This window comes from Pyrgilauda ruficollis, unplaced genomic scaffold (assembly GCF_017590135.1).
Source record: "Pyrgilauda ruficollis isolate IOZ18807 unplaced genomic scaffold, ASM1759013v1 scaffold17, whole genome shotgun sequence".
NCBI lineage: Eukaryota > Metazoa > Chordata > Aves > Passeriformes > Passeridae > Pyrgilauda > Pyrgilauda ruficollis.
The window spans coordinates 5,674,334-5,699,764 of NW_024515875.1; the positions used below are offsets into that span (position 1 = coordinate 5,674,334).

The window sequence follows — 25,431 nt, forward strand, 5'->3', positions numbered from 1 at the left end:
CCCAGCTCTTACAGTGTCTGCTCCATGTGGGGCTGGCAGGATTCACTTTGAGTTGACTGTAATGGCATCTCTCAATCATGATCAATTTAGACACATTTTACTCCCTATCTGAAAATGCAGCTACCAAGCTGAATTCAAATTTGATAATATTTTACAGGAACCATAGAAACTAAATATATTCTAATGCTCTCTTGAGAACTGGAGATACATGAAAATTCGTCTGTTTTAATTACAACCCTTAGGAATATAAAAACCTAAGCAGGGAGATAATAGTGCCAAATGACAGCTAAATGGCATTACTTGACCTCAAACAAGAAGCAGAACTAAAAAGGAACAGAGTCCAGTTCAAGACTCACAATTCCTGCCACTCTGCCCTTCTCTTCATGATCTTGGCTTTCAGCGCATCATATTTCTCAACAAGTCTTCTGATTTTCTGACGTCTGCTTTCTATGTAACGCGTGGTTGGCTTTTGGACCTCTGGTGTCTTCAGCCTTTCAGTCTCATTCTCAAAAACTACACTTCCTGAAACAAAATATAACCATGCGAAGACGTAATACCATGCAGCACAGTGCAGTCCTAGCTACTGGAAACTCCCTCAGACAACTCCTGTAGAACTGATGTGAGTTAGGATAGTTCCATTGCAGTGGATGTTTTGAATGTATTCAGGTTCTTTGACTTGACTTTTAATCACATTCTACCCATGGGGCTGACAGACAATTGCTGACATTGATCTAAACATGGAAAACTATGTATGAGTGTTACTTTGTATGTAGGTACTAAAAAAACACGTTACAGCTATATTTCTTTAGCTGCACTTACATATGTATTTCTTTATCTTGGACTCAGGAACACAAACTGAGATGAAGGACAGAAACCATATTACTGAAAGATTTAAACGGTTATCATTACCTCTATGCACAGGGCCTATCTGTCTGGGGATCTCCTCTTCTGCTTGTTCTACCTCTTTAAGTGCTGTCCACTTCTCTTTAAGTACTGTCCACTTGCTGTCCACACGTTTCTTATCTGGGGCGTATTTCTCAGACACTGTTAGAAGGCTGTAGGTCGAAATCTGATGATTGCTTTGAATAGCATGCACAGTGAGAGTAAATTCCAGAGAGTCCCGAAACCTGGAATCCCAAATTAGACAAAACTGTGTGATGTCAGTGGGCACAACATACCATTTCACCTTAACCAAAAGAGCATGAATAGTGTAGTTTACTTATTGCACATGCAATCCTTACATATAAATCCACAAGTCAGTAAGTAATTGCATAGCATGATGACATCTGACACTATCTATTGACTTCTATGCAATCTAAGATTGGAGATGATCAAGAATAAACACATGAAGACTTTTCCCAATATTAAAATTTATACCAGGTTCTTCATGACAGTAAATTTCATCTTCCATTAAGGACTTATCAAAAACATGCTCATTCTATCTTTTTTCCCAGTCACACACTCTGTGTGCCTAAGGTGGTTTTTTAATTGTATATTTATTTCATTAATTCATCTTTTTCTCTTACCTAGATCTATGAAAACCAACTCAAAATGCACCTCATGCTTAAACTTGTGTTCTTGAGAGTTTGTTTTGTAACTTCAAGTTGTATAGAGAACATTGTGTTAGCAATGACATTAAAATATCTGACAGACACACAACATGTCTTAAAAACAGGCATTCTTTTCCCAGGTTGTTTTTCAATATTTCAGTAAGAGTTCTTGGTTCTTATTGAACTTACTGGCAAAACTCCAAGCAAATAGTCTCAACCTCAACCAGCTTTCTTCATACAGAAGTGAATCCAAATGAAGTAATTTCCTTCATTTGACTATCTGCATTTTCACCAAAGACTCAATAGAAGTAATTACACATAAATATAAACATATACTCCTGTGAATGTTCCAAGAATAAATAAGATTCTTAAATAAGAACAGAATCACAACGGAAGAGATGAAATATTGATTATATGAGAGAGATTTTAAAAAATCACATTCCTTTTTCTTGTGGGAGGTACAACTTCATAGACAATAAGCCCCATGGAAGGTCAGGGAGAGAAGTAGAAGAGAAATGGTAATTACTGTGTTTGTAGTTTCTGCAGTCCAATTAATTGTTTCTCATGCTCCCAAGCCAGCTGCTTTTGCACTAACTGGATTCTTTGTAGTGTCTGCCTATCCAGCTCTTCAAAGATCCTACGGTCCATCTCAAACTCCTGCAGGAAGACAGAAAACCCAGCATCACATTATTTTAGCTACTAGGTCTTCATAATAAATACTTTTACCTAGGTGCCTTAGTTGCATGCACATCAACACTACCCTTTATTTCAGAAAATATCTCCTCAGAGAACCACATTTTTTTCCTGTGCTTCTTAATTTGCACAAATAATCAGCCATGATTCAGCTGTGATTCAGAAGTCCAGCAATTCATATATTCTTAAAACTACCTTAATCCAAAGCATTGGACATCTTTGGTCCCAACATGATATGTAGCAACATTTTAGAAGAAGGTGCCTGTAAATTTAAATGACCCTAATAAAAGTCAGGTGTACCTCTCTGTGCAACTGCATGTGCTTGGGCAACTCCTGATTCTTTTGAAGGAGAACAACAAAGTCTTGTCTCAGTGCACTTAACTCCTCTCTTTTCTTATGTTTCTTTTCTTCAGCTTCCTTCATTTTCCGTTCATGCTCCTTTTTCTGCTTGTATTGCTCAATACTAAAAATGCATAAAAAGGAAATTATGTTATCTCAATGCAAGAGTGGAAAGGTTACAGTTTATACGACCTTTTAGATTTCCTTGACAGTCTTAAATTCCCAGTGAACTCAATGGTTGTTAAGGTGACTTAAAAAGGAATCATCTTCCTGTATATTTGTACACTCAATATCAAGGGGCTTTGACCTTTTGCTGTCTCTGTAGCCTGAAGTTAACTGCCTCATAGTATGATATTTGAATTACTTCCAGAGAAACATAGATGAAATGGAGAGAAAGGCTGAAAAAACTGTGCATTTCACAAATAAATGACCCAAATTCAGGGTGATCAACTTGTCCCTCCTCTTTGTAGGCAAAAAGAAACACAGGTGAAAAGAGTTACGTTACCAACACTTGAAAATCCCTTTCATCAGTATCTAAGCATCTCTTACGTGTAGGCATCAGGATCCTTAATGTCTTCAGTAGCCTTTTCCTTCTCAAGGCCTCTCTGGAATAAAAACATTGTCTTGTCTTCAAACAAGCAGTTATAGTTTCAACAGACAATAAAGCTTTTATAAACATTAAGACAGAGCTCTCACCACCTCTCACAAAAACAAAAGAAATCTTCATTTTCAATATTACTATCTGGCCTTAAATATTATGTTGTAATGTTTCAAGCTGAAAAAGCAATGAAGTTGGTTTATATGTAAAAGAATTAATGAAACATTAGGAACAGAGAACATAAATCCTATAACCTCCCCAGCGGCATAAATCGTTACATCATTGCTTGTCCTAAGCTCACTCTGTCCCGTAACAACTTTGGTTCTCTACCCCCCAGCCCAATTCTCTTGTCTCCCCTCACAGCCACACTGACAAGAGTCAGTGTCATGGGCTAATTCCAAGTTACATCTGTAATTAGTCTGGTTGGCTTTTGCTGACTGCATAATGGATTCACAATTATTAGCTGTGAAGAATGACGGATGGACATTGCAGTGGCACAAGCCTCATTTCCCTAGGCAATCATGCTCTGAAAAAAGAGGGGGAACTATCACCCAACAATTTAGTTGTACTTAATTGATCTGTAATTTAACTCAATTAGTTTCAGATGATTTGTATTTAATTCTCTAAGAATCTCATGAAATTTAATGAAGATAGAATTTTTTAATCTTCCACATGACTTAAAACTAGAATAGATACTTAATGAAGATATACTTTGAAAAGGGAAAAACTCCATTAGAATGGTCATTAAGAAATGTTAGCCTGAACAATAGAACTGACCATAAATGTCTTTATATAGAACTACTTATACATATTTAAAACTATAAATCTGTACATATGCTTATAATGGTATATTAATAACTTCTTGTAATACTGGAGTTAGTAAGGCTCTGATATCAAAGGCTCTAATCATTCACTTCTAGAAAGTAACTCTGGCTCTATTCTCTATATATTCTTGTCATACTGATAAAGAATTCCAACTACTCACAAACAATTTACCTGAATGACCAAAATCACAGTTTCCTCTGTCTCTGTTGCCAAGCATCCTTCAAAATGTAGTTACTAACCAGCACTAAAACATATTTTGAAGTTTGTTTTATGTTGACACTTTCAAGATTTTTAAATTCTATTGAATGTATGCCTACTGTAATATTAATTGTGCATGATGGCACTTCTTTACTCTCACTGCTTCTTTCAAGTTACATTTATTTCATTCAGACAGTCTTAAGACTTTTTAAAAATTCAATGAAGTCTGAACATTTTAGTCGGCATCCCTCTTCTTGTGCATTATCAGTTGAACTGCTTCTTCCAGTGTCATCTGTTTAAACATGCTAGAGATGATCAGCTCTGCAGTGAGTACAGGACACCTGTAAATTCATTACTACTAATGCTGCCCAAGAGTGAAAGAGCAACAGCATCAGCATCGTGTTGTGCTATTTTGCAAATGTAAAAAATCTATTGTGAATTTTAGATGAATGGTACTAGATGTATGAAGAAACTACATATTTGGTATTCTCCAATAGTATTTCTAGATTCCCCATCCAGAGCAGAATCATATTTTACTGGAATTAAACCCAAGAAAGGCAAGAAATATGACAAAACCTTCCAATTCTTTAATTCCAGGAATATGTATGACTACACCTTTGAGTGGGAAAGCACTGGCAGAATATTACATATGAATAACACATACTATGTTCATTTGGAGAAAAACATAACACATTGAGAAGCAAGAGTGCAGTCACAGAGCTCATTTATTAGGGAACGTTTTGCAAGAGCTATTCTTCTAAATAGTTTGGGAAACTTCAGCTTTTGCTGTGAAAGATCTTTAAGAAAAATAATTGAACCATGTTTGCCCATCTGGATAGTTTCATACCAAATAGGCCTAATTCAGCGAAAGAGGGTACCAACTTACCCTAGGAGGGGGGATTTTGACTTTTAGCTCTTTGGGAAGCTCTTCCTCTGACAAGAGGTCAAATGTAAAAATGTTTCCATCTCCACCACAGGTAATCAGACACCCATCATTATAACTGCAGCAGATCCCACGGATCTGCCCATTATCATTGTCATGCACATTAAGGTACCAGTAGTCCTTCAGGGCACCCACTGAGAGGCCTTTCTCACTGAGAGGATAAGCACGCAGCGAGCCATCCTGCATCCCACAGATCATCAGGGGCGGGCGGGTACTGTTAAATAAACAACAAGAGTAATAGCAGCAACTTCTAACAAGCAAGCTCAAAATATGAAAAGATCTAGCTTAATAGAAATCACTTTCCCAAGTTTGGAAGCTGAAAGCAAAGTATTTGGAGCATTTCAAGTATGTGTGATTCTACTATAAAGTGTTTTGCAGCTAACTGGCTGTTCAAGAACATTCCAGCACTTGCTAGGTATCTTAGAACTAGTCTTAGCCCTGAGCTGGGCAGTGTAGCAGACACCAAGTTAAAAGCTAGAAAAGCAGTTTTTAGCCCCTGCTCCCTATTTAATACAGATGGTGATGAATGCCGCCAGCAGTAGATTAAAGCCTGAATTAAACCTGCCTCCTTTTGATGCAGAACATGCCAATTCTTACAGGGAAACTAATACTGGGAGTCTGAAAAGAATCCAGCCTTTCTATTTGCACAGTTCACAGAATGTCCTGAGAAGCCTATATTCTTAGCACTAGAGGGAGGGACTGACTGCTCCATGTTCTATTCTCATTGTTAACTATGATAAAGGACTGCTGTTCTGGTGATCACTACATGCAGGGACTTCTAACGGTTCTCCTGGAGCTGTACAATCTAGGGTGGTTGAGTTCTAGTCAGTACTTACTTAGAAATCCTGCTTTTTCATCTTTGAAGGTCTTTTAAAATTACTCTATCAGACACATGGCTCAGCTATGTCCATTAGGAATTTTAAGTGAAACTTAGTGCCAGGAAAACCAGAGAGAGTTATATACTAGAGTTGAGCCACAATGGAAAAGGGACAAAGGAGCATTCCTCTCTTCCAAGTTCAATTTCATCAAGCTTTATCCCAGAGCTATTTGTTAATTACAGTGTTTTACCAGAAGGAGATTTGGTGAATGGGATTGTTGTCAGTGTCCTCCATAGGAATCACTTCAAAGGGTTCATCTCTCCTCTTCTCAGGGTCTTCTTTGTCACCATGTGAGAATTCACAATGATAGAGAAACCCTGAGTCGTAACCACCCTGAAGAAGAGAAGGACCATAAGGAAATGGTGACATAAGGAAATGGTGAAGCAACTGACTAGGAAAATGCAAATTTCAGAATAATGCTTCCTTTCTTAAGAATCTGTGATAGGTTAGAAAATCCTACTTCCAAACACCTAGAGATCCTATTTATCCACAGACAGAAGTCTGTCATGATCTCTTGCATTAAAAGCCACTGAACCACTATGTTAAAATCCTACCTTCTTCTTGTTAGGGAACAGCTCAGTCTTTGTGCCCATTCAGGCACTACCAAGAAGGGCACCTACTGGATATCTACCAAACAATCTGAATCAGAGTGACACTACTGGTATACTTCACAAAAACCACTGAAACTGTCAAGGATGAAAGGAATTGGATGTCCTAGGGATGACAGGTTTCAAAGGGAAAGGATGTCACATCATGCAATCCCATCAACATGTAGTAAAAACTGATTTACCAAAGAAAGCCAAAATTTTCCTGGTGCTGAATAAAAGCCACAGAGGATGGGACTGGACTCCTCTGGTATGTAAACAGGTGGCAATGGCTCTTCTTCAGGTTCTTCCTCTTTAGTTTCTTCCACCTCAAGTCCCAGCTCCTTTTGCTGGTTTATCCATTCAAGCCTTGCCTTCTCCTTCTCTTGCTTTTCTTTCTCTCTCCGTGCAATCTCCTCTTTCAGCTATTACAATGAGCAGAGAAACACCGAGACATGAAACCAAGGCACTCCACACATCACTGGCTGAAGGAGTCTCATAAATGAAATCCAAGGTGGTCCTGGCATTATACATACAGAATATCTACAGAAATCTCTTTCCTGTCAACCTAGCAGAGATCAACCAGACTTCATGGGACTCTCCAGTGAAATTCCCCCCTCCTCTAAAGTATGTACTCTTGGTCCTTTGAAACAGAAATAATTCTGAATGACAAGCAGATTTCAACATTTCCTCAGAGGGATTATTCCACTGTGCTTACTCCTGCAGAAATCCTAAGTCCTGTCCCCTGCCTGCCCTGGTGAAAGAAAAGAACTGAAAACTCAAATAAGTTCTAGTACATCATTGGTATAGAGCAAAAGAGAGAAGCTGTAATTGACTTAACTTCTGAACAATGAATGAAAGATTTATCAAACCTTTAAAATTCTCTTCCATTCAAGCCTACTATAGCATAAACAAATATCAAACATTCTCTAAAACAGTAACTTCCTAAGAAGATATCAGATAGCTGTACAGCAAGCCCTAAAATATTACCAGCTGATCTTTGTCTGATATACGTTTTAAAAAATCTCCTGCTCTAGGGACTCTACAGACTATAAAAGTTACTTTTTTTATCACCACCTTCATGGTGAGAAATCTTTCCTTGCATTAGAACATCCTTTTTGTAACTTGTTAATTATTTATCTAATTCCAAAGTAAAAAGAGAGCCATTAATATTCTTTCTCTCTGTATAAACATTTTTTATTTTTAGTGATTGTTTCTCAACATTATTCTTCTCATTTGACTAAAAAAAAACAAAATAAAACCAACCAGAAAACAAGCCAACAAAAAAACCCAACAAAACTCTACACACATTATTTTAATCTTTTCTTTCATATGCATGCTTTGTGATCATTCTTATAGATACTGCTGTGAAAAAACATCGAGAGATCTTTCTCCTGAATGCTGACTTCCTCCAAGTTATAACATGAAATGAAGCTTTGTCAACATTCAGTAATAAGGAACAGTTAACAGAGAAGGCAGAGAAATCACAGGTTAACAACAGAACTAGAGACATTGTTGGATTATAGTGGATTGAGTATGGAACTGAGAGCCTGCCCACTGGAGTTCTCCTTCTGAGCCTAACATCAGCTTGCTTTTTAGTTTCACAAAACTAACTGTAGCTGTGAGTTGGTATAACTTTCCCTTTGGCCCCACATATTCTTTTTAAATACTAAGTGCCATTCAGAAATTAAATGCATACCTTTAAACTTAAAAGATTTTTTTAAAAGCCAGAAACACTGCTAAAAAAAAGAGATGTTTCATAACTGTTGAAAGAAATTTCATGTAGGATGAATATCAACCACAAGAAATAGTCTTTTTGTGAAAATTACCAAAATTAAAATGTTTTGAGAACTAATCCACTATGTTTCCCTTTCTCTAATGCTGTCTTCTAATTATAATCAAAATTCACATCATGCTTTCAGTGTCATGTAGGTTTGAATAAACCAAAAACAATTTGTAATTTCAAGCCACAAATGGCTTCTACCTGCCATTCCCTTTCAAGGAGCTAAGCAAAAACCCTGTGATGAAATACAGGGACTGGAAACTCTTCTGGGTAGTTTGATCACCTGGCACAATGAAGAAGATGAAATTCTGCCACAGTAGAGATTTTTACCTTGATTTGGGATTTAATACTATAAAAATGGAAGTACTGTTTTGGCAGGTCTTTTAAATGATAGGTGGTCACTTTATCCTTCTTCCCATGGGGAGGGGCAGGAACCTGGACAGCAAAGCCATTCTTACAAAGGATGAGCAGCGTGCTCTTGCCCTGTATAAAAACACAAATAATGGGGCAGATGTATAAATGGAATCAAGACAAATGGAAGGAAAAGCTGGTTAGGCAGATGCACAGGCATAAAGCCAAACTCCAGCCACACTTACCTGTGTTCTTATTTATATGTACACTTTTAAATCAGACATCAGAAATCAGTGAGCTTCTTTTATGCTAGGCAAAGCTAAGGAATTGAAGAAATCCTTGCTGTGTACAAACCAGCTATAATTCAGACACTGCTTAGCTTGAAAGCAGCATATTTTGGAAATTGGGTAAAATTAAAAGATGGATTTGACCCAAGACTTAGTAGGTTTTGGGTTGATAATTTCATATATTTCCATACTAATAAAGACTTGGCTCAAAGTCTTGCCAAATGCTATGTACCTTTCAGTTAGTTTGTTTTTTGTAGGCACTTCACAAGTCCTTTAAAACGTGAAGTTAGAAAGAATAGGTGAGGTTAAGGTAATAATTATTCAGTGTTTTGAGTTTTTAAAAGACAAGTCTGTATTTAGTTTCAATTTTCATAAGCTATCTGGAGAAAAGAGAGAGAGGTTTATTTTACCTGACCCATCACTAAAAATGTGCAAAGAGGGCATTTTAGAGTTGCTATGGAAACCCTAACTAGGAACGATACGGTTCCTGTGTCTACAGGATCTCAGTTTAAAAATGCATTCATTAAATGTAATGTATTTAATCAGCAGTGCTTCTTTAAAACAAATTACAAAAAATAAGCAGAGTGACACTCAGATGCTGGCACTGTGTTAAGCAAGTGTTCTTATCTAGCAATGGAGGCCAGATACTGGTAGAGAAAATTACTCAGGCAGAATCTATCATATCCAAGACACAATGGGTGCTTTTTTTAGTAAGGAGTACCTTGTCTTCAAGGAAAGGACTCAAAATGTAACTGTCAGATCAAGATCTGTTGTTTTTGCAGTAAGATAGAATTCATACCAAGACGTCTTTTGCCAGCTTTTAGGAGTGGAAATACCACTTTGCCACTATGCACCTGTAAAATATATCTTGCTAGCATCTAAATATAATGAATAGTCTCTCCTCTAAATAAGGATACTGGACCAAATAAAATTTCAAATTTTCTAGGGTTATCCTAACCCTAGAACACTTTCAAATATTAGCAAAAACCTAAGTGGATATGTCCTGACACATTTCAAACACAGAATGTGAATTTCAAGAAGCACCCAAAATCTTTCTTAATGCTGTCAAAAAGCTTTTTAAAAGTCTGTTTTAATAGGGGCAAGAGTCACAGACAGTAACACTCAAATAACTTCTTTGTCAAAGAGAATCAGTTCTTCAAAAAGCTAAGGAATAAGATTGTTGCTTCAAGCCAAGGGCTCAAAAAGCATACCAAAATCTTGTAGTTTGCATTATCCAAAACCCAAAATATGTCCATAGTGACTGAACCAGAAATTCAGCTACTCAGAACCTTTCAGAATCTGTCATGCTGAAGCAGCACGAAGAACAAAGTAGCAAAACATTATTTGTATTATCTATAGAGGACATGACTAGAGTCATGGATCTTCATCTATTTTGACTGGAAATTCTTTTTAAAATTATATGTTAACACTGCTGGGAAGGAAAGAAAAAAAATATTAATTACTCACATAAGAAGGTGGAGACCACTGTAATGCCTGTACAGGCCCAGGGACACAGATGAATCCAACAGGCTTGTATTCATCCTCAATAGCAAAAAAGAAAACTGTTTTGTCTTTACTCTGAGGAAAAACAAACAAACAAAGATGATGACTGAATCAAAGCTGACCAAAAATTCAGAAGACTCTAAGCACTTTATGACATTTTTTTGTGTTAAAACAGGGGAACTTAGGACTGGATTTCCATGACAATTACTGGGAGATAATAAAAATCCTGCCCATACTGTTCCAAGAAACATGTTGCACCCATAGCTTTAACTGCTCTCATGGGCCCCCTTTGGCATCACCTGCCATATGCTTTCTGCCCATTTCCTAGGAGCTCCTTTAAATCTCAAGCTCAGGCCTGATTTTTTAGATAAGGCAGCACAAGCTGATTTCCCCAGATAACAAGAAGTTCCAGAACTGAACATGATTCATGTTCAACAACATGATTCATGGTAGCTTAAATCCTACCTTAAATGAAATGCATGGCAATTCAGCCGAATGAACATGTAACTGCAAATGCTCTGATCACAGCTAAGGACTAGCTTTCAAAAAGAGACACCACATTAACTAGAAACTCAAAGACTACCAGGCATAATGACTGACTGGCTGACCCTGTGGTAAGGCCAAGCAGTGCTGCGTAGCAGCTGGATTGCTGCCAATGTGGTGCACCAAGGGACTTGATTTTACTAATTCCAAGATCCTACTAAACTAATTCCAAAAGGAAGCAAATCCATCTTCAAAGGGAATTACAGAATTCACACTAAACAGTCCAGTAATTCACAAAATGAATTGTGTGAATTGCATGGTTGCTTTCCTTCAGAAAAACAGATGCGAGTGCAAACAGACCTTCTCCCTGCACAGAGAACTACAACATCCCATCAACAGCAGCAACAGAAGTAAATCTGTGTTGTCAGTAAACAAACTTTTCCTTATCTCTTTTAAAAGGCTCTACATTTGTGGCTTAATAAAACCAACCAAACTAAATGATACATACCCCTGTGGCTAACACACTTCCCTTTTGTGCATATGCCAGGGCTGTGACTGCAGCACCATGAGGTTTGAAAACTTGTTTCAGATTTATCTCTGCAATCTCATTGGCCTGTCCTGCATGACCGGGCAGCAGTTTGGGATCATAAACCTCAATTATGCGGACAACACCATCTTCAAATCCCACAGCAATTAGACCTCCTTCAGGATTTACCTTTAAATGAAATGAAGAAAAAAAAATCACAGTGTACATCTGAGAGCTTCAAAGAATAATCCATATGGCACATGCTCTGGTGTTTACCTTTAAACTCACCTTAGGTGGAAGTGTTGCTAAAGCACAAAGAATATTTCATACATGGGAAATGTTGTTTATTCTCTCTAATATGGTACCACAAAAGAAGATAGAGGACTGGGGCCTATTTTTTGGTTTGGATTGTGTTTTGGTTTTTTTAGTGATAACATGGCACTAAAACTGAATATGTTAATGAGGATGTGGTTGTAATGTCTGAGGAAGACGTAATTCATGCTGATATAAAGATATATCAGTACCTTCTTAAGAAGAAGAGCTGAAACTCAAAAACAAAAAGAATTCTATTTCCCTGAATATAATATGGGACACCAAACGTAAGTATGACTTTTTAAGAGGTCAGGGCACAGGCTTGGGTCTGGCTGAGTCCATAGAAAGTACAGCAGTCAACAGGGAATGCCACTTGAAATGGAAAGGAGGAGGAGTCGTTACCATAAGTCCTGTAGGTAAGCCAATTGCTAACAATTAAGAGAGGCTTGAACTGTGATAAAGGTTAGCAGAAACAGGTCTGTGTTTTAGCTGGATATAGCAGGACTTGTGGATTTAGCTGATATTTGCCATACATGATAATATCTTGAAGTCAATTACGAGCTGATTTGTTGGTGTTCACTTATCTAACAAAGACACTGCTAGCTTGCCTATGAGGAGATTATGGTATACAGATGCTTCAAAGTATGTTGCACTAAATTTTCTTAGGTTAATAGCACTGATTTTAAAACACATTTGCACACTTTAGGTGACCAAGTACCTAATGCAATTTTAAATGCAGCTGAATAGACTAAGTGCCCTCTGTTTTTCAGATTGTGTTTAGTAATAGCTTTCATAAAACTAAACTGAGTCAGTTTTGTGATGCTGTACAATTTATTGTGGCAGACAGCTTACATCATGAAAGTACAGGTAACCACTTAACACCTCTGAAAGCCTGCATGGCCAGAATTATACTTTTATAAAAGAATTATTTTTATAAAATAAAGGCACTCTCCCAGTGGAACCCTCACCTTGAACATTCAAGTAATTATTTGCCTCCTAAATTTGCTTGCAATTAACCCACCAGGCATGCTATGTTTTCTCAAGAACATAACTAGACACTGCTTTAATTAAAATTAGCAAATATGTCTGAAAGTGATATACTCCACACTCCACAAATGATCAGTTCTGGCAACAGTTTTTAATGATTTATCTCGAAATGTTTGTGATTTGTCTGGGCTGTCATTTCAAAATGTGTTAACTAACTCAAGTTAATTCACATTTGCTCTGTGTGGGTTAAATAGAAGCTGTTAGTCTACAAACTCAAGACTACTTCCCATACTGCACACAGAGATCTGACTTTAAAATCTTAGGAGGGCACAAAGTAGGATACCTGATAACCCATAGTAAAGTTAAACTGTTCCCATACTGTATACTAACATACTACCCCACAAACTTATCCATACATCCTGCTACAGTGAATTACACCATGGCCTAACAAGTGACCTCTAACATCTTGTTTGCTGAGCACCTTCCTGGATGCTGGCAGGCTCATAGGCTCCTTGATGAATTTTTGCTAACATGCTAGGAAAAAACTCACAACAGCCGGTGCCCATGCCAGTGCTGTTCCTCCCTGTTTAAACTTGATTACACTCAGCTGGCTGTTGCTGCTGAAATCATAGATGCGCACTGACCCTGTGTGGAAAGGAGACAGTAAGGATTTATTTCTTGCAATGTCACTTACATGTTAGGATTTATGGAGAAATGTCTATTTATTTGAATTAAAATCTGGATTAAATGTACGTTTTCTCTTTTGAGTAACAAAATGCCTGCATGAAAGATGACTGATGGTTACAGAGCACCATAGCTAACATGGCATTCATGAACAAAATATATGATTTCTTCACTCTTCAACTCATACAGAACCAAGAGTTGTCGAAGCTGAGGGTTGTAATAAGAAGTCCCAGGCTGACAATCTACACGTAATTTTCAAGCGAGCACGGAATTGTGGCATACTCTATGAAAATCTGTACTGACGACAACATAGGAAAAGATGATAGGCTACTACTTGGGACTGCCTAGGGAGGAAACATTTAAAGGGAGGAAAACATAGGAGATTGTCCACAAAAGATCCAATTTCATTAGAGGGAAAACTAACAGATTCATAGGCACACATACTGATTGCATAAAATTCTATTCCAGCTAGCATTTATGTGAAATGTTGTTTGCTCAACTGGTAGGAGTTAGTCTCCAGGCTAGAAGAATATGTGCATTTTATAACACAGACAAATTACAAGGCAGTACTGACAAGAATTTAATTAAAAGACCTTGTAGTGTTTTCTGAACAGTGCAAATGACGTTGTGAGTGTTCTGGCCAGTAGTTCTTCTTTCAAAGCACAATAAAGCTAACACTGAGAGGCCTAAACAGCAATATTTGTACAAGTTAAATGAATATGTCTGCAATTGCTTGTTATCTGTTGATGAAAGTACAATAGCTATTGCATTTTCTAAGAAAGGCACAAACATTAATACTTGCAGTGGCTTACACAATGCTGGAGGTGTATGTAATTCCTTACAAGATAAAAATCCCAACACTTATTAAACCCCAACACTGAATACAAGTGCTGTTATTCAAACCAGATGTCTCACCTTTCCAGCCATTCCTTCAGAACAAACAATTTACGACATTTCCCATTAAAAAATTCTGTTGTTAAAATGCGAGGTTTTTAGGATGAAGCAGTATTAATGCATTGTTTCAAAACATTCATGATTTGCCTTAACTATTAAAGAACTGATCCCAGGAACAACAATTGCATGTGCAGTGACTTCGCAAGAGCAAACACAAAAACACAAAACACAGTAGCTCCAAAGCAAGCATCACTGCTCTTCAAAACCAATAATGGCAGTGGCATGAGAGGAAAGAACAGTGTGCTTACGGTCAAGAGCTGTGGTGGCCATCAGGTATGTAAAGGGAGAGACACCGATGGCCTCAATCCCCCCAGAGTGGAAGGTACACATGCGCTCTGGGTCATGGCTCTGCGGTGCAAAACAGAAGAGAAATTATTTTACACTCGTGTCTCCAGTTTGAGCTCATGCTGCCTGGGAAATAATTTCATCATCCAAGGAATTACAGACTTTGCAACAACTTTTTTTTACATTAATTTGTATAGTATGTGTCTTTTACATACCATAAAATTCTTGGAACATATTTTACTTTTCACATTAGAATTCTATTCCCCGCAAGGTATGTTCCTATTTACTTTATGTTCCAGAGCAAAAATGAAAAGCCTGCTTTTTCACCTCTGTCATCTATTTCTCCATCAAAAACATCTCCAGCAGTAAGAGTAGTTACCAGTAGGATAAAACACTTCAAGTGTGTTTCATCTTATTATTTTTTTCTAGTTCTTTCTGTCATTGAAAGACTACAGTAAGGATTAGTTCAAACACCTATGTATAGAGGAAATAACAACACTCCTTGAACTCATTTCCTGCATCCATGCAACTTTCATTACCAGTTTACAGAATCAAACTCCTTTAAAGTAACTTGAATTTGGCAGCTGAAATTTCAGGAATCAAAAATCAAATTCCTCTTTACCATCCTGCACAATCATTACAATCAATTACATTTGAAAATTTTTATGAAATAAAATATCTGTTTCAATGCTACAATTTTCTACTGTGCAACTTCTAAAACACAAATTTCATTTCAGACAGAACCAGTATAGTTACAGGATGTCATAGGATATGGTTCCTATTGCAAATGAACTGAAGAAATCAGAAGAAAGAAAAAACAAAATTACCATATTTGAAAAAGTCAAATCCAGCTTCCATATTGCTCCACTTGTATCCTGAAGAAGAAAAAACATTAATTGAATATTTTCAGACTCAATTTGGAAATAAAACTGCACATGGTGACTTCTTAAAAAGTCCTTAATGATTATCATTGTGAAACAGAAATTACTAAATGCAATGATATTGGTCTTATGAATCCCATTCATCACTTTAAGGTAATAGAACTTGGACAATACCTTTTGGCATTCTATTATTATGCCAGAGTCTCACACATTACTGTACACTAAAAACACAGCACAGCATAACACAGCATAATTCAGTTGGAAGGGACCTGCAAGGCTCACCTTGTCCAATTGCCTGCTCAAAAGTTAAAGTATATCATTAAACACCAAAAGTTAAAGTATATCATTAAACACCAAAAGTTAAAGTATATCATTAAACACCAAAAGTTAAAGTATATCATTAAACACCAAAAGTTAAAGTATATCATTAAACACGTCTATATATGCCTCTTAAACACTGACAGGCTTGGAACTTAAACCACTTCTCTAGGAAGCCTGTTTCAGTGTTTAAAAAAAAAAACCAACAAAACTGCAGGCAGGTAGGTAGGTAGATAAGAAGACTATTTCTATATATCCAGAAGACTGAACTCTACTAAAAAGAAACACTCTCATTTGTAATAGACTCCTGCTGTTACTTACCAGCATGTTCCTCATTTTCTTTTTCTCCATAAGGATGCATGTACCTGAGTGTGTCTTACCTGAGCAAACCAGAAGGACTGTCCATGGTCATGAATTTTTGTAATGAAATTCAGGCTGACATTCTTGCCAAGCCAAAGTTCATTCATAGGCTCCATCTCCACTAACCCTGTGTCATCCACATGATCAGCAGTATCTACTACCTCAAAGTTCCACATCTTCATGGCATTGAAATCATTAAAAAAAAAAAAAAAAAAAAGCTTTTTTTATAAAACCAGGTTGTTTTCATACAAAATAAACATGAAAAATCAAAATTTTAAGAAAGCAAAATCACTGCTTTGAACATAACCTAGAACAGTGACTGGAGCTTCAATTCAGCCCTGACACTAGCAGAGCTGTACACAGCAGCTTCAGAACTATGCAGAATAAATGGTATCTGTGGGCACTCAGCATGGCTCATACTGAGGCAGCACAAAATAATGGGAAGTCTAACCCTTCCATGTCCTGCTCTGTAGGATAAGGACAACATATCAGTTAGCATGCTCATAATCAAGTGAATTTTCCTAAGGGGAAACACCAACCTATAAAACACACCAACAAAAACAACAACAACAGTGTTTGAAACCCTCCACTGTCTATAGGTCAGTACACCATTGATTATCTGGGTCATTCCACACACATCAGCAGAAGACACATCATGTCCTCCCTTAAAGAGCAGGGAAATAAGATTGCTATATTCTTGATCATTTACAGGTGAGATCAGAAAGTGGTGTTATGCATAAGGAAAACATTTTTACCTTAATTTATAGAATTATTTGCTAACTTCAGGATGCTTTTGCTTTAATTTTCCCCTATTTTAGGATATGTATCTCTGAGGTGCTAGTTAATTTCTATGTCATTTTAACATTAATAATCTGAGCTTTTAAACACTCAGAAAGTTAATTTCAAATATTCCTGTAGTTTGTTTTTTATCTTTTAGATAACACCACCTGTTAATATGCCTGGAAATTATAAAATGTTAGAATGTAGTCAGGAACAAAACCGTTAGAAAACCACTGAAGATAGTTTGATTTACTAAAGTAAAAGCTGATTTATTCATTCCTATTAAAAAAGGAAAATTGCATGCCATGCTATCCAATTCAAACACATACACTGCAGAGATGCGCTCTTATTTTCTTTGTTCTACCAGATAATTTTCAGAAAGAAACTATCCTCCAAAAACCTGGTAAAGGAAATACATAATATTTACCTGCTGACCCCACATTTGCACGCCCAAAGGCAGAGCAAAAGAAAAACTCACCCGAATGACACCATCTTTTCCAACAGAGTAAAGGTCTCCTTCCTCAAAAACTAACTGGCTGACAGGGCCCTCATGACAAGGCTTGCGTCCAACTTGACAGAGCTCTACTTTAATGAGTCCACCTTCCCAAAGCAGCAAATTGCCCCACTCAGTTCCTGAGACAACCTTCAATGTAAATGAAGATAAGTATGTAAGCACCTGCATGTAATTGTGCAGAAGCACAGGCAAGAACCCAGCTAACATTTGTGGCTTCCTTCCATGAAAGCATTAAATCAACTGCAAAGTACAGACATTTGCAAGAGAAGATGTAAAGGGTGAGGAGGTGAACTTTTCAGCAATGTGACATAATTTGCATGCACTGAAACTGGTGACGATTGGGACCAACAGTCTCTTTGTATTTCTGTACACTAATGCTTTCACATTTGAAGACACTCAGCTCTAAGCCAACACAGGTATTTTTTCTGTGAATTACACCACTAACTATTTTCCAATTATTACAAAGCAAGACAGGGATTTTGGGCAAACTGATGGCAATATTTTCTTCTCATAACAGTGCATCACGGGCCTGATTAGAAACATTTTTAAGCAAATAATAATCCTCTAGCTTACCAAGAAGACTTTATATCAAAGCCTAAAAGGGTACATAATATTTTTCTTCTGGTCACTTTTTCTCACTTACCTTCCCATCGGGCAGCTCCACAAAACCTGTAATGTCAGACACTGCTGTTTTTCCAAACCGGCCCAAAGCTCCTTGTAACTTGAGACCAGTTAATGTGAGAGCCATCTTCCAGAACCTGAGTACAGAAAAACACACCCCTCTCTGACACAAGATTTCCTAAACACTGGCCAATCCCTCTTAGACATTGCAATACTTACCAGGCATGCCTTGCTCAGGTATTACTCCTTTTTGAAGGAGAACTTGAGATTGTATCTTTTGAAAATGACATAAAGCATTACATCTACACAAACATTTCCCTATACTACTCCTATGAAAAAGCTAGGAAAAGGATTTGGAATAGGCAGAATGAAGATTAAACTACTATTTAAAATTAAAAAGTGTAAAATCCATAGCTACATCTTTCCAGCTACAACCCATACACGTAGTTAGGGATATCTATTTTATCCTTGCTGTGGAGTGTATGATGCTCAGTTTTGTAAACCCAAGGGACTGAGGACTTCATTGAATGTCATCCAAATCCTCTTGTGGAATTAAACTGTACTATAAAATCTCACTGAGACAAAGGTTTAATCCTAAATATTAGGGTCTCCTGTGTGTGCAGGAGACATTACTTTTAAGGTAACTTGGAAATTGTAATTTGAGTCCACATTTGGGTGAAAGGTCACATTTATCATGTAATAAAAGCTATGTCAAAGTTTATTTGTAGTATTTCAGCTCAAAAGAAAGTTTATAAGAGATTTTGTCAGATTTCCATAAATAATGCATTCTAAACTACACTTGTTCTGTGTCTAAATAAATCATTTGCTATTTCAGACCCACCCTGCAACCAAACTATAAAGCAAATCTCAGGTCTTGATCTGATTTCCCCATTAAAATTCAAATAAACTTTAGATGCATTATAATTTTTAAGACATCATTTTTATTACAACAAAATCCCACTCATAGCATAAGACTCTGCTGTGTTAACATTCAAGTACTGGATAAACACAGAACACAAAAAGAATGTTTAAAGTCATTGGGTGTTGGAGCCTTTTTTATAAAAGGACCCATGAACTGAACAGCAAAGGGAATGTATGGAAACATCTTTTGTAAGCTTTTGGTGTGATCAGAGGGTTTCTGATCCATGACTTGGCAACCAGCTCCAATGGCTGTCCAAGGAGCAGATGAGCTCAAGAAATCAAAGACAAAAAGCCCAGAAAGCACAGAAGGTAAATATCCTATGTTACTAGCTAGAAGTCATGTATATAAAAGTATTTTTCACTTCTTCTTCCCAGTGCTTGTTGAAATTACAAGAATGGAGCCAGAGGTACTGACATTTAATACCAAGCATCATCCTATTTGGATAGCAAAGATATTGAAAGATTTGTTTGACTGGCTGAAGGATGTGAAAATCCTCATTTTTGTAATTGTAAGGGCCAGGTAAAATAGCATTCCTCATTGGTACATGTTTGCTAATGATACATTCTGTTAGTCATCTCCTATGTATTATGACTGCAGAGGTGTTATGTACGAATCCTAATCAGCAAACCTACCTGATGTGTCCTGATCCACCTGTAGTTAGATGCTCTTCATTCTCAGCAGAAAACATGACCCTGTAAACATCCTGTGCAAAAGCTTTTGACCTCAACAGAGTCTCCTCTTGTTTCCAGTCCCAGATGGTCAACATGTAGTCAGGGCTGCTCCCAACACTGGCCAGAAAAGTGCCAGTACGGTTGAAATCACCAAAAACATAGGCTATCTCTGTTCCACCTAAAGAAATGTACAAGACCCAATACACATGCACAGGAAAGAGGTAGAAATAGCACAAAAATCTACTCAGAAGGAGCTCAACATTCACTGAAATTATTTTTTATTCAATAGGTAAAGGCTTTAGGTTGGCTATCTCTATCAAATAGAAGTTTCTTCCCATGCAATAATGAAAAAACTTGAAACCAATTTTTCTATTTTTGCTGTGAAGGACCAGAACATTCTATTTCCTTATAAATTAAAAATGATCCACTACTCCATCTGCTGGGATCTTTAAACACTAGTCCATCTTTATAAAATAGAACGTTTTACACTACCTTTCAGTATTCTGTAGGGCCTCACCGAAGGATATGTGTAGATGACAATGTTTGGCTTCTTTCCTTTTTCTCCTACTGCAAAGTATTCCTTACTAGGGTGTGCCTTGAAAAAGCAGAAGTCTTGTTGCATGCTGTAATAACACCTTTGTCTTTATCCTGATAGTTATTGAGTTATTGTATTCACCCACTCATTAGTCAAAACATACTGCCATAAATTCTAGATTGCATTTTTCAGTGTTTATTCTGAACAACTGTCAACCTATTGCTCAATATCAGAATGAAGCCACTATGCACACAAAATGGTATATCCCACATATATTGTGGAATTGTCACAAATGGTGAAACAATCTGCTTTGTGATGCATCCTTTTACTATTCCTACCTCACTCAACCCACTAATCTTTCTATAGCAGCATTTGTGTCAGCAGCCATCCACTTCAGCAGACAGCTGCAGAAGAGCTATCCTGAATGACACTACTCTAAAAGTGTAAAAATGTACACTGATTCCCCAGAAAAGGCTGTTTACAATGAAACAGGACAGTCTGAGACTGGTAGTCTGAAAGCCTCGCTCATGTGCAATAAACTGAGAGACAGCAGAGCTTACACATAGTAAGGTGCTTCAAATTCAGAGACAGAACTTGATACTTGAAGCTCTTGATAAGTTTATTAGAGTGAAACCAGATACTTTTTCTCCTTATTTGTTTGGGAGCTTGGTTTTCTAAATTTTAATTGCAAGTAAGACTCTATATTAGTATCAGTTGTGATTAGGACAGATGAAGTGTTGAAAAAAATAAAAGAATTGCTATGAGCCAAAAGATTTAAATAAGAATGTAAAAATAATCCCAGCTGGATTTGTGAGTCATTTTAGGTAGCTGAGCCTGGGACTAAGGTGTGCAGATACTTGTTTTCTGCCAATTATATTGACGGGATGAGAAGCCCTTGCTGCATGATCCACACATTTCTTTAATCAATACCATATACTTTCTTATGTATACGAATGTGCAGCTGTAGAAGTCTCCCATATCTAGCAACCACAACCAAGCAAACATTTTCTCCCTAGAAAGTGACTAAAGTTCTTAAACAAGAAACAAAAGCCATACCGTGATAAACCCAATGCCACCGCCACAGCTGCTCCGGACGTGTTTCTGATACTTAGTTCTCAGGTTCTGGAGGATCACCTGATTGCCTGCTACATACCCTACAGTATGTTTATCCATTACCATCAGATTTACAGGTCTGGTACAGTCATATCCAAAAGAATGTCTGGGAACAGCCCAATAAGGAAAAGATTAGACACTGGCTTTCTAGACAGTTTACTAAGTGGGTAGAAATGCTTAAACTGAAACTGAAATGGGAATACTGAAACTAGTGACTAAGCCTGAAAGCAGGAGATAATTTTCTTCAGTATACAGTGAAAGTAAAATATATCTTGACTATAACTGAAAGGAAGGCACAAGCAAAGGCCTTCTGAAGTTCACATACCATCTTTTCATCTCCACTATGGGTACATCTCTTGCTTCTACTGGATCGTTTGGAGCTGCAAGGAATTAATATGTTATCTGTGCTCTCTTTTCAAATGAAATGTAAAAGATGTGCATCAGATTACCAGGAACTGTTTTACAGACAAAAGATCAAACCAAGCAAGTTTTCAAGCTCACTTCTCAATTGTTTACAGGCAGATGTAAAAAAGGGAAAGTCCAATCTTCAACAGCAACTGAACTGTGTCTGCAGAGAAAACCACCAGCATATACAAAAGTCACCTATCATATCCTACCCTGCTTGACCACACCTACCAAAAAGTTTATTGTAGCTCTTAACTGATGGGCACCACTTCCTTCATTCTATGAGTTTAGATCTCCCGAGCACCAGAATACAAATCTACCTGGTTCCTTCCCCACTTCTCCCTTATGAGGTACACAGGAGCTCTTCTGTTCTCCCCTCAGCTTCTTGGGGAACACCAGTGTGGCTACAGAGAAAGGGAGAGCTTCACAGGGCATATTCTTATGCCAGTTTTCTGCCTGGTCCCATTAGCTTCTCCATGATCTAGTTCTACAGCAGTATTTATGATAGGAAGCACTATGCCCAGTAAGAAATCTTTATGAGGTCAAGACAACACTTAATATTAAATTCACCCAGAACCATAACTGGCCAGAATTTTTACCTGTGTCTCAACCAAAGGTATCCCACTAATGCCACATAGGCTACTCCAAATTTGACCAATACAATTTTGAGAAGGTATATTAAATATCATTAGCTTTGAATTTGCACAAGCTCAACAGAAAGGATACTTAAAAACAAGAAGGTCAGTGGGTATCTCAGTGTCATCAGTGGCATATGGTCCTGAATATACATCTTCATACGTGTAGAAGAAATTTTCATCTAATTTCTTTTTTACCTCCTCAGGCCTTTTTTGTGGTTCTAAAGACACTTGAATATTATCTTGTTTGTCCAAATTGTCTTCTGCACCTCAGAAGTGGGAACACAACAGAAATTTATATTCACCATATGTTTTGGGTTAGTTGCTAATATTTGCACCTAACCATAAAAGGGAAGGAGTCACAATTCTTTGCCCCCATAGCTCAAAACAAGGGTTCCATATCGTAGTAACTACTTGTCCTGGAACAATCTGAGACAAATACTCCCTCGCGCTTTTAAAAACTTCACTGTAAATATTCAAAACTGAAGAATTTAAACAAAAAAAAAATGAGACTGTTTGAAAACTACTGGTTTTACAACTTTAAAGCTTACTAAAGCAGTTCAGTTGAGGTTTGCTTGATATTTAGGTCTCTACTTTAAAAACCAAGCAAATTTTAAAGTGTCTCTTTTCAGCAGCTATTGAATGCACATTGTTACGCAAAACAATTATTAAAACCACATATAATGGACTACCAGAAGACACCACTGTCCTCAAGAAAGCAAACTGCTAATGTGTGACCCAGTGTAGTTCCTCACTGGATTGCAATGCACAATACTGTCAACTTGACTTCCAAATAGTTGTAAGCACTTGCTAAAAGTAGTTGCCAGTTGGTTATCTCAGGTTAAATCTATTTTGTAAGCATTTCATGCTGTCCTGAATGTTTTCTCTCCTAGGTGGGCCATGAGAAACAAGCAAGGCAAAGAGCAAAGTTAAGTCAACTGAAAGGGAGCAGAAATACTCAATCACTGTAGCTACAGTACACTGTACAGTACACTGTAGCTACTACAGTCTGAGGTTGTCAGGCTGTTCCTAATAATAACTGCAAAAACAATAAAAACTAGAACGTATGGGGGGTTTTAAGTTTGTACCACCATCTCCTCAGTGAACACCTGCTCTCAGCAATGCTCTCAACGTCTGACTTGCTCCCCCTATTCCTCCTGTTCCTCTGCAGTTGGTGATTCACTTGAAACACTAGTTTTGTTTTCTTTTGCAATGTATAAATTGATATCACTCTCTTAGGTATGAATTCCTTTGACTAATTTGCTCATACATGCCATATTAAATAAATATATAGTTCTGTAGTAGTAAAAGAACTTCCTTTGTCCAACAACAGACTTCCTGCTGTTTAGCATTAAGTGTCAGGAGAAGTTTACTTCCAAAAAACAATAATTTAAAACTTAGGGGAAGGAAAGAACAAGCACATCCTATAACAGAAAGAAGGTGTAAGAGGAAGACCAAACAAATGCCAAAAGTAATGCAGCAATGCATCAAAAATCCTTCCAAAGTGGATTTGTTATTCATGCTACCTGGACCTAGTGTGTTAGATGACATGCAGGACACCTAAAATAGTGTCTAAAATAGACACTGGACAGGCATTTCAAGATGAAAAATATGTTAAAAAGAAAAATACTGACCTCTGATTGAAAGAGTCTGGTGGAGTTAAATACATGATTTCAGTATTAGCTACAGAGACAGGTCTAAGCAGCAAAAATTTTCAGGGGAGGGACTTTGAGAGCTGAGGCACAGCAGGAACAGCAGGCACAGGGCTTAGTCCAGAACTCCACTATGACCAGAGCAAAAATAAAATTTGGCAACACCAAGAGCAGGAACTGGAGTTGAAGTAAAAGGGGTGAGTGGTGGAAGAAGGCAGAAGTTACTGTAGGTTCAGTACTGAAATCATGATATAACAGGGAAATACTCACCACTGGGATCTGCCTCTGCATCTTCTGCTGGTTCCTGTTCCATTGGAAAAGGTGGATGTTCTCTCTCCCTGGTAGTGGTAAAGACAAACCTTTAGTATTGTTGCCTTTATTTGCCATTTAGACCAGTCTCATTTTCTCTCAAATGCTTTGAGATTCCCAAAGATGCTATTTGTCTTCTGCCTGTGCACAAATATGTATAACCCAAAGATATGTCTTACTTTGTAGAGTGAATTAATTGGCTCAGGTTTTAGGACTCCAGGCTCTGAATAAACTGCTACAGCAAGACTTTCATCTAAATACTGTGTAATGGTGGGAACTGACATAATTTAAATGTGTTGAGCTTATCTTCAATATACTGGGATGAGATGTTTGAGACAACAAGGCTATTCCTTCACCTTTGTGGTGAACTTCACAAAAATATCCAGACATAGACAGTCTGAGATCACCTAATATCTTGAATGGAAAAGCAAAAGAGATAACTCTTTAAGAAAAAATTACTTTCTTCCATACATTTTATGATAATGGAAAACTAAATTTTTTTTAAAAAATTAAACATCTTAATAACACCCCTCCCTCATATGATTTTCACCTTTCAGATCATCTTTTTCAGGCTGCTATTATTTTCACTAGTTACTGTTTTCCTCTGAAGTGGAAAAGGTCCAAATTTGTCATGTAAAAACCAAACACATTGACCATATTTACAAAAGTCTCAAAAAGGAGGAAAAGAGCATAAGCATTGCTCTTACTGTGAAATTTGTCTGCCTTTTGATTTCATATGTGTTCTCCATTTCCAAATGAAACACCTTAAAATGCACATTGGAGCAACTTTGCATCAATATTACAGCATGAAAAAAACTATCCAAAATGAGAAAATTCAGAAGTTGTGTATAAAGAAACATGAATATTCAGAATAAGAAATATGGGCATGATGCAAGCAAATCCCTCTTCATTTATAATCATGACTTTGATACCACTAAGAAGTCCCTAAAAA

The 25,431-nt window shown here is 37.2% G+C and overlaps 1 protein-coding gene across 1 annotated transcript in view; it reads right to left on the minus strand.

Annotated features, from left to right (window-relative positions):
- Positions 1-24,483, minus strand: part of CFAP44 (cilia and flagella associated protein 44) — a 36,683-nt gene extending 12,200 nt beyond the window's left edge. Inside the window, 22 exon segments of the mRNA XM_041464035.1 lie at positions 357-522; positions 910-1,127; positions 2,077-2,207; positions 2,544-2,706; positions 3,132-3,187; positions 5,090-5,360; positions 6,215-6,357; positions 6,815-7,033; positions 8,722-8,874; positions 10,497-10,607; positions 11,524-11,730; positions 13,391-13,485; positions 14,727-14,826; positions 15,591-15,638; positions 16,343-16,498; positions 17,581-17,745; positions 18,260-18,374; positions 19,792-20,008; positions 20,323-20,425; positions 21,422-21,584; positions 22,610-22,787; positions 24,441-24,483. Coding sequence (XP_041319969.1) covers positions 357-522; positions 910-1,127; positions 2,077-2,207; positions 2,544-2,706; positions 3,132-3,187; positions 5,090-5,360; positions 6,215-6,357; positions 6,815-7,033; positions 8,722-8,874; positions 10,497-10,607; positions 11,524-11,730; positions 13,391-13,485; positions 14,727-14,826; positions 15,591-15,638; positions 16,343-16,498; positions 17,581-17,745; positions 18,260-18,374; positions 19,792-20,008; positions 20,323-20,425; positions 21,422-21,584; positions 22,610-22,787; positions 24,441-24,483 — 3,221 coding nt within the window.
- Between the last annotated feature and the right edge of the window lie 948 nt (positions 24,484-25,431).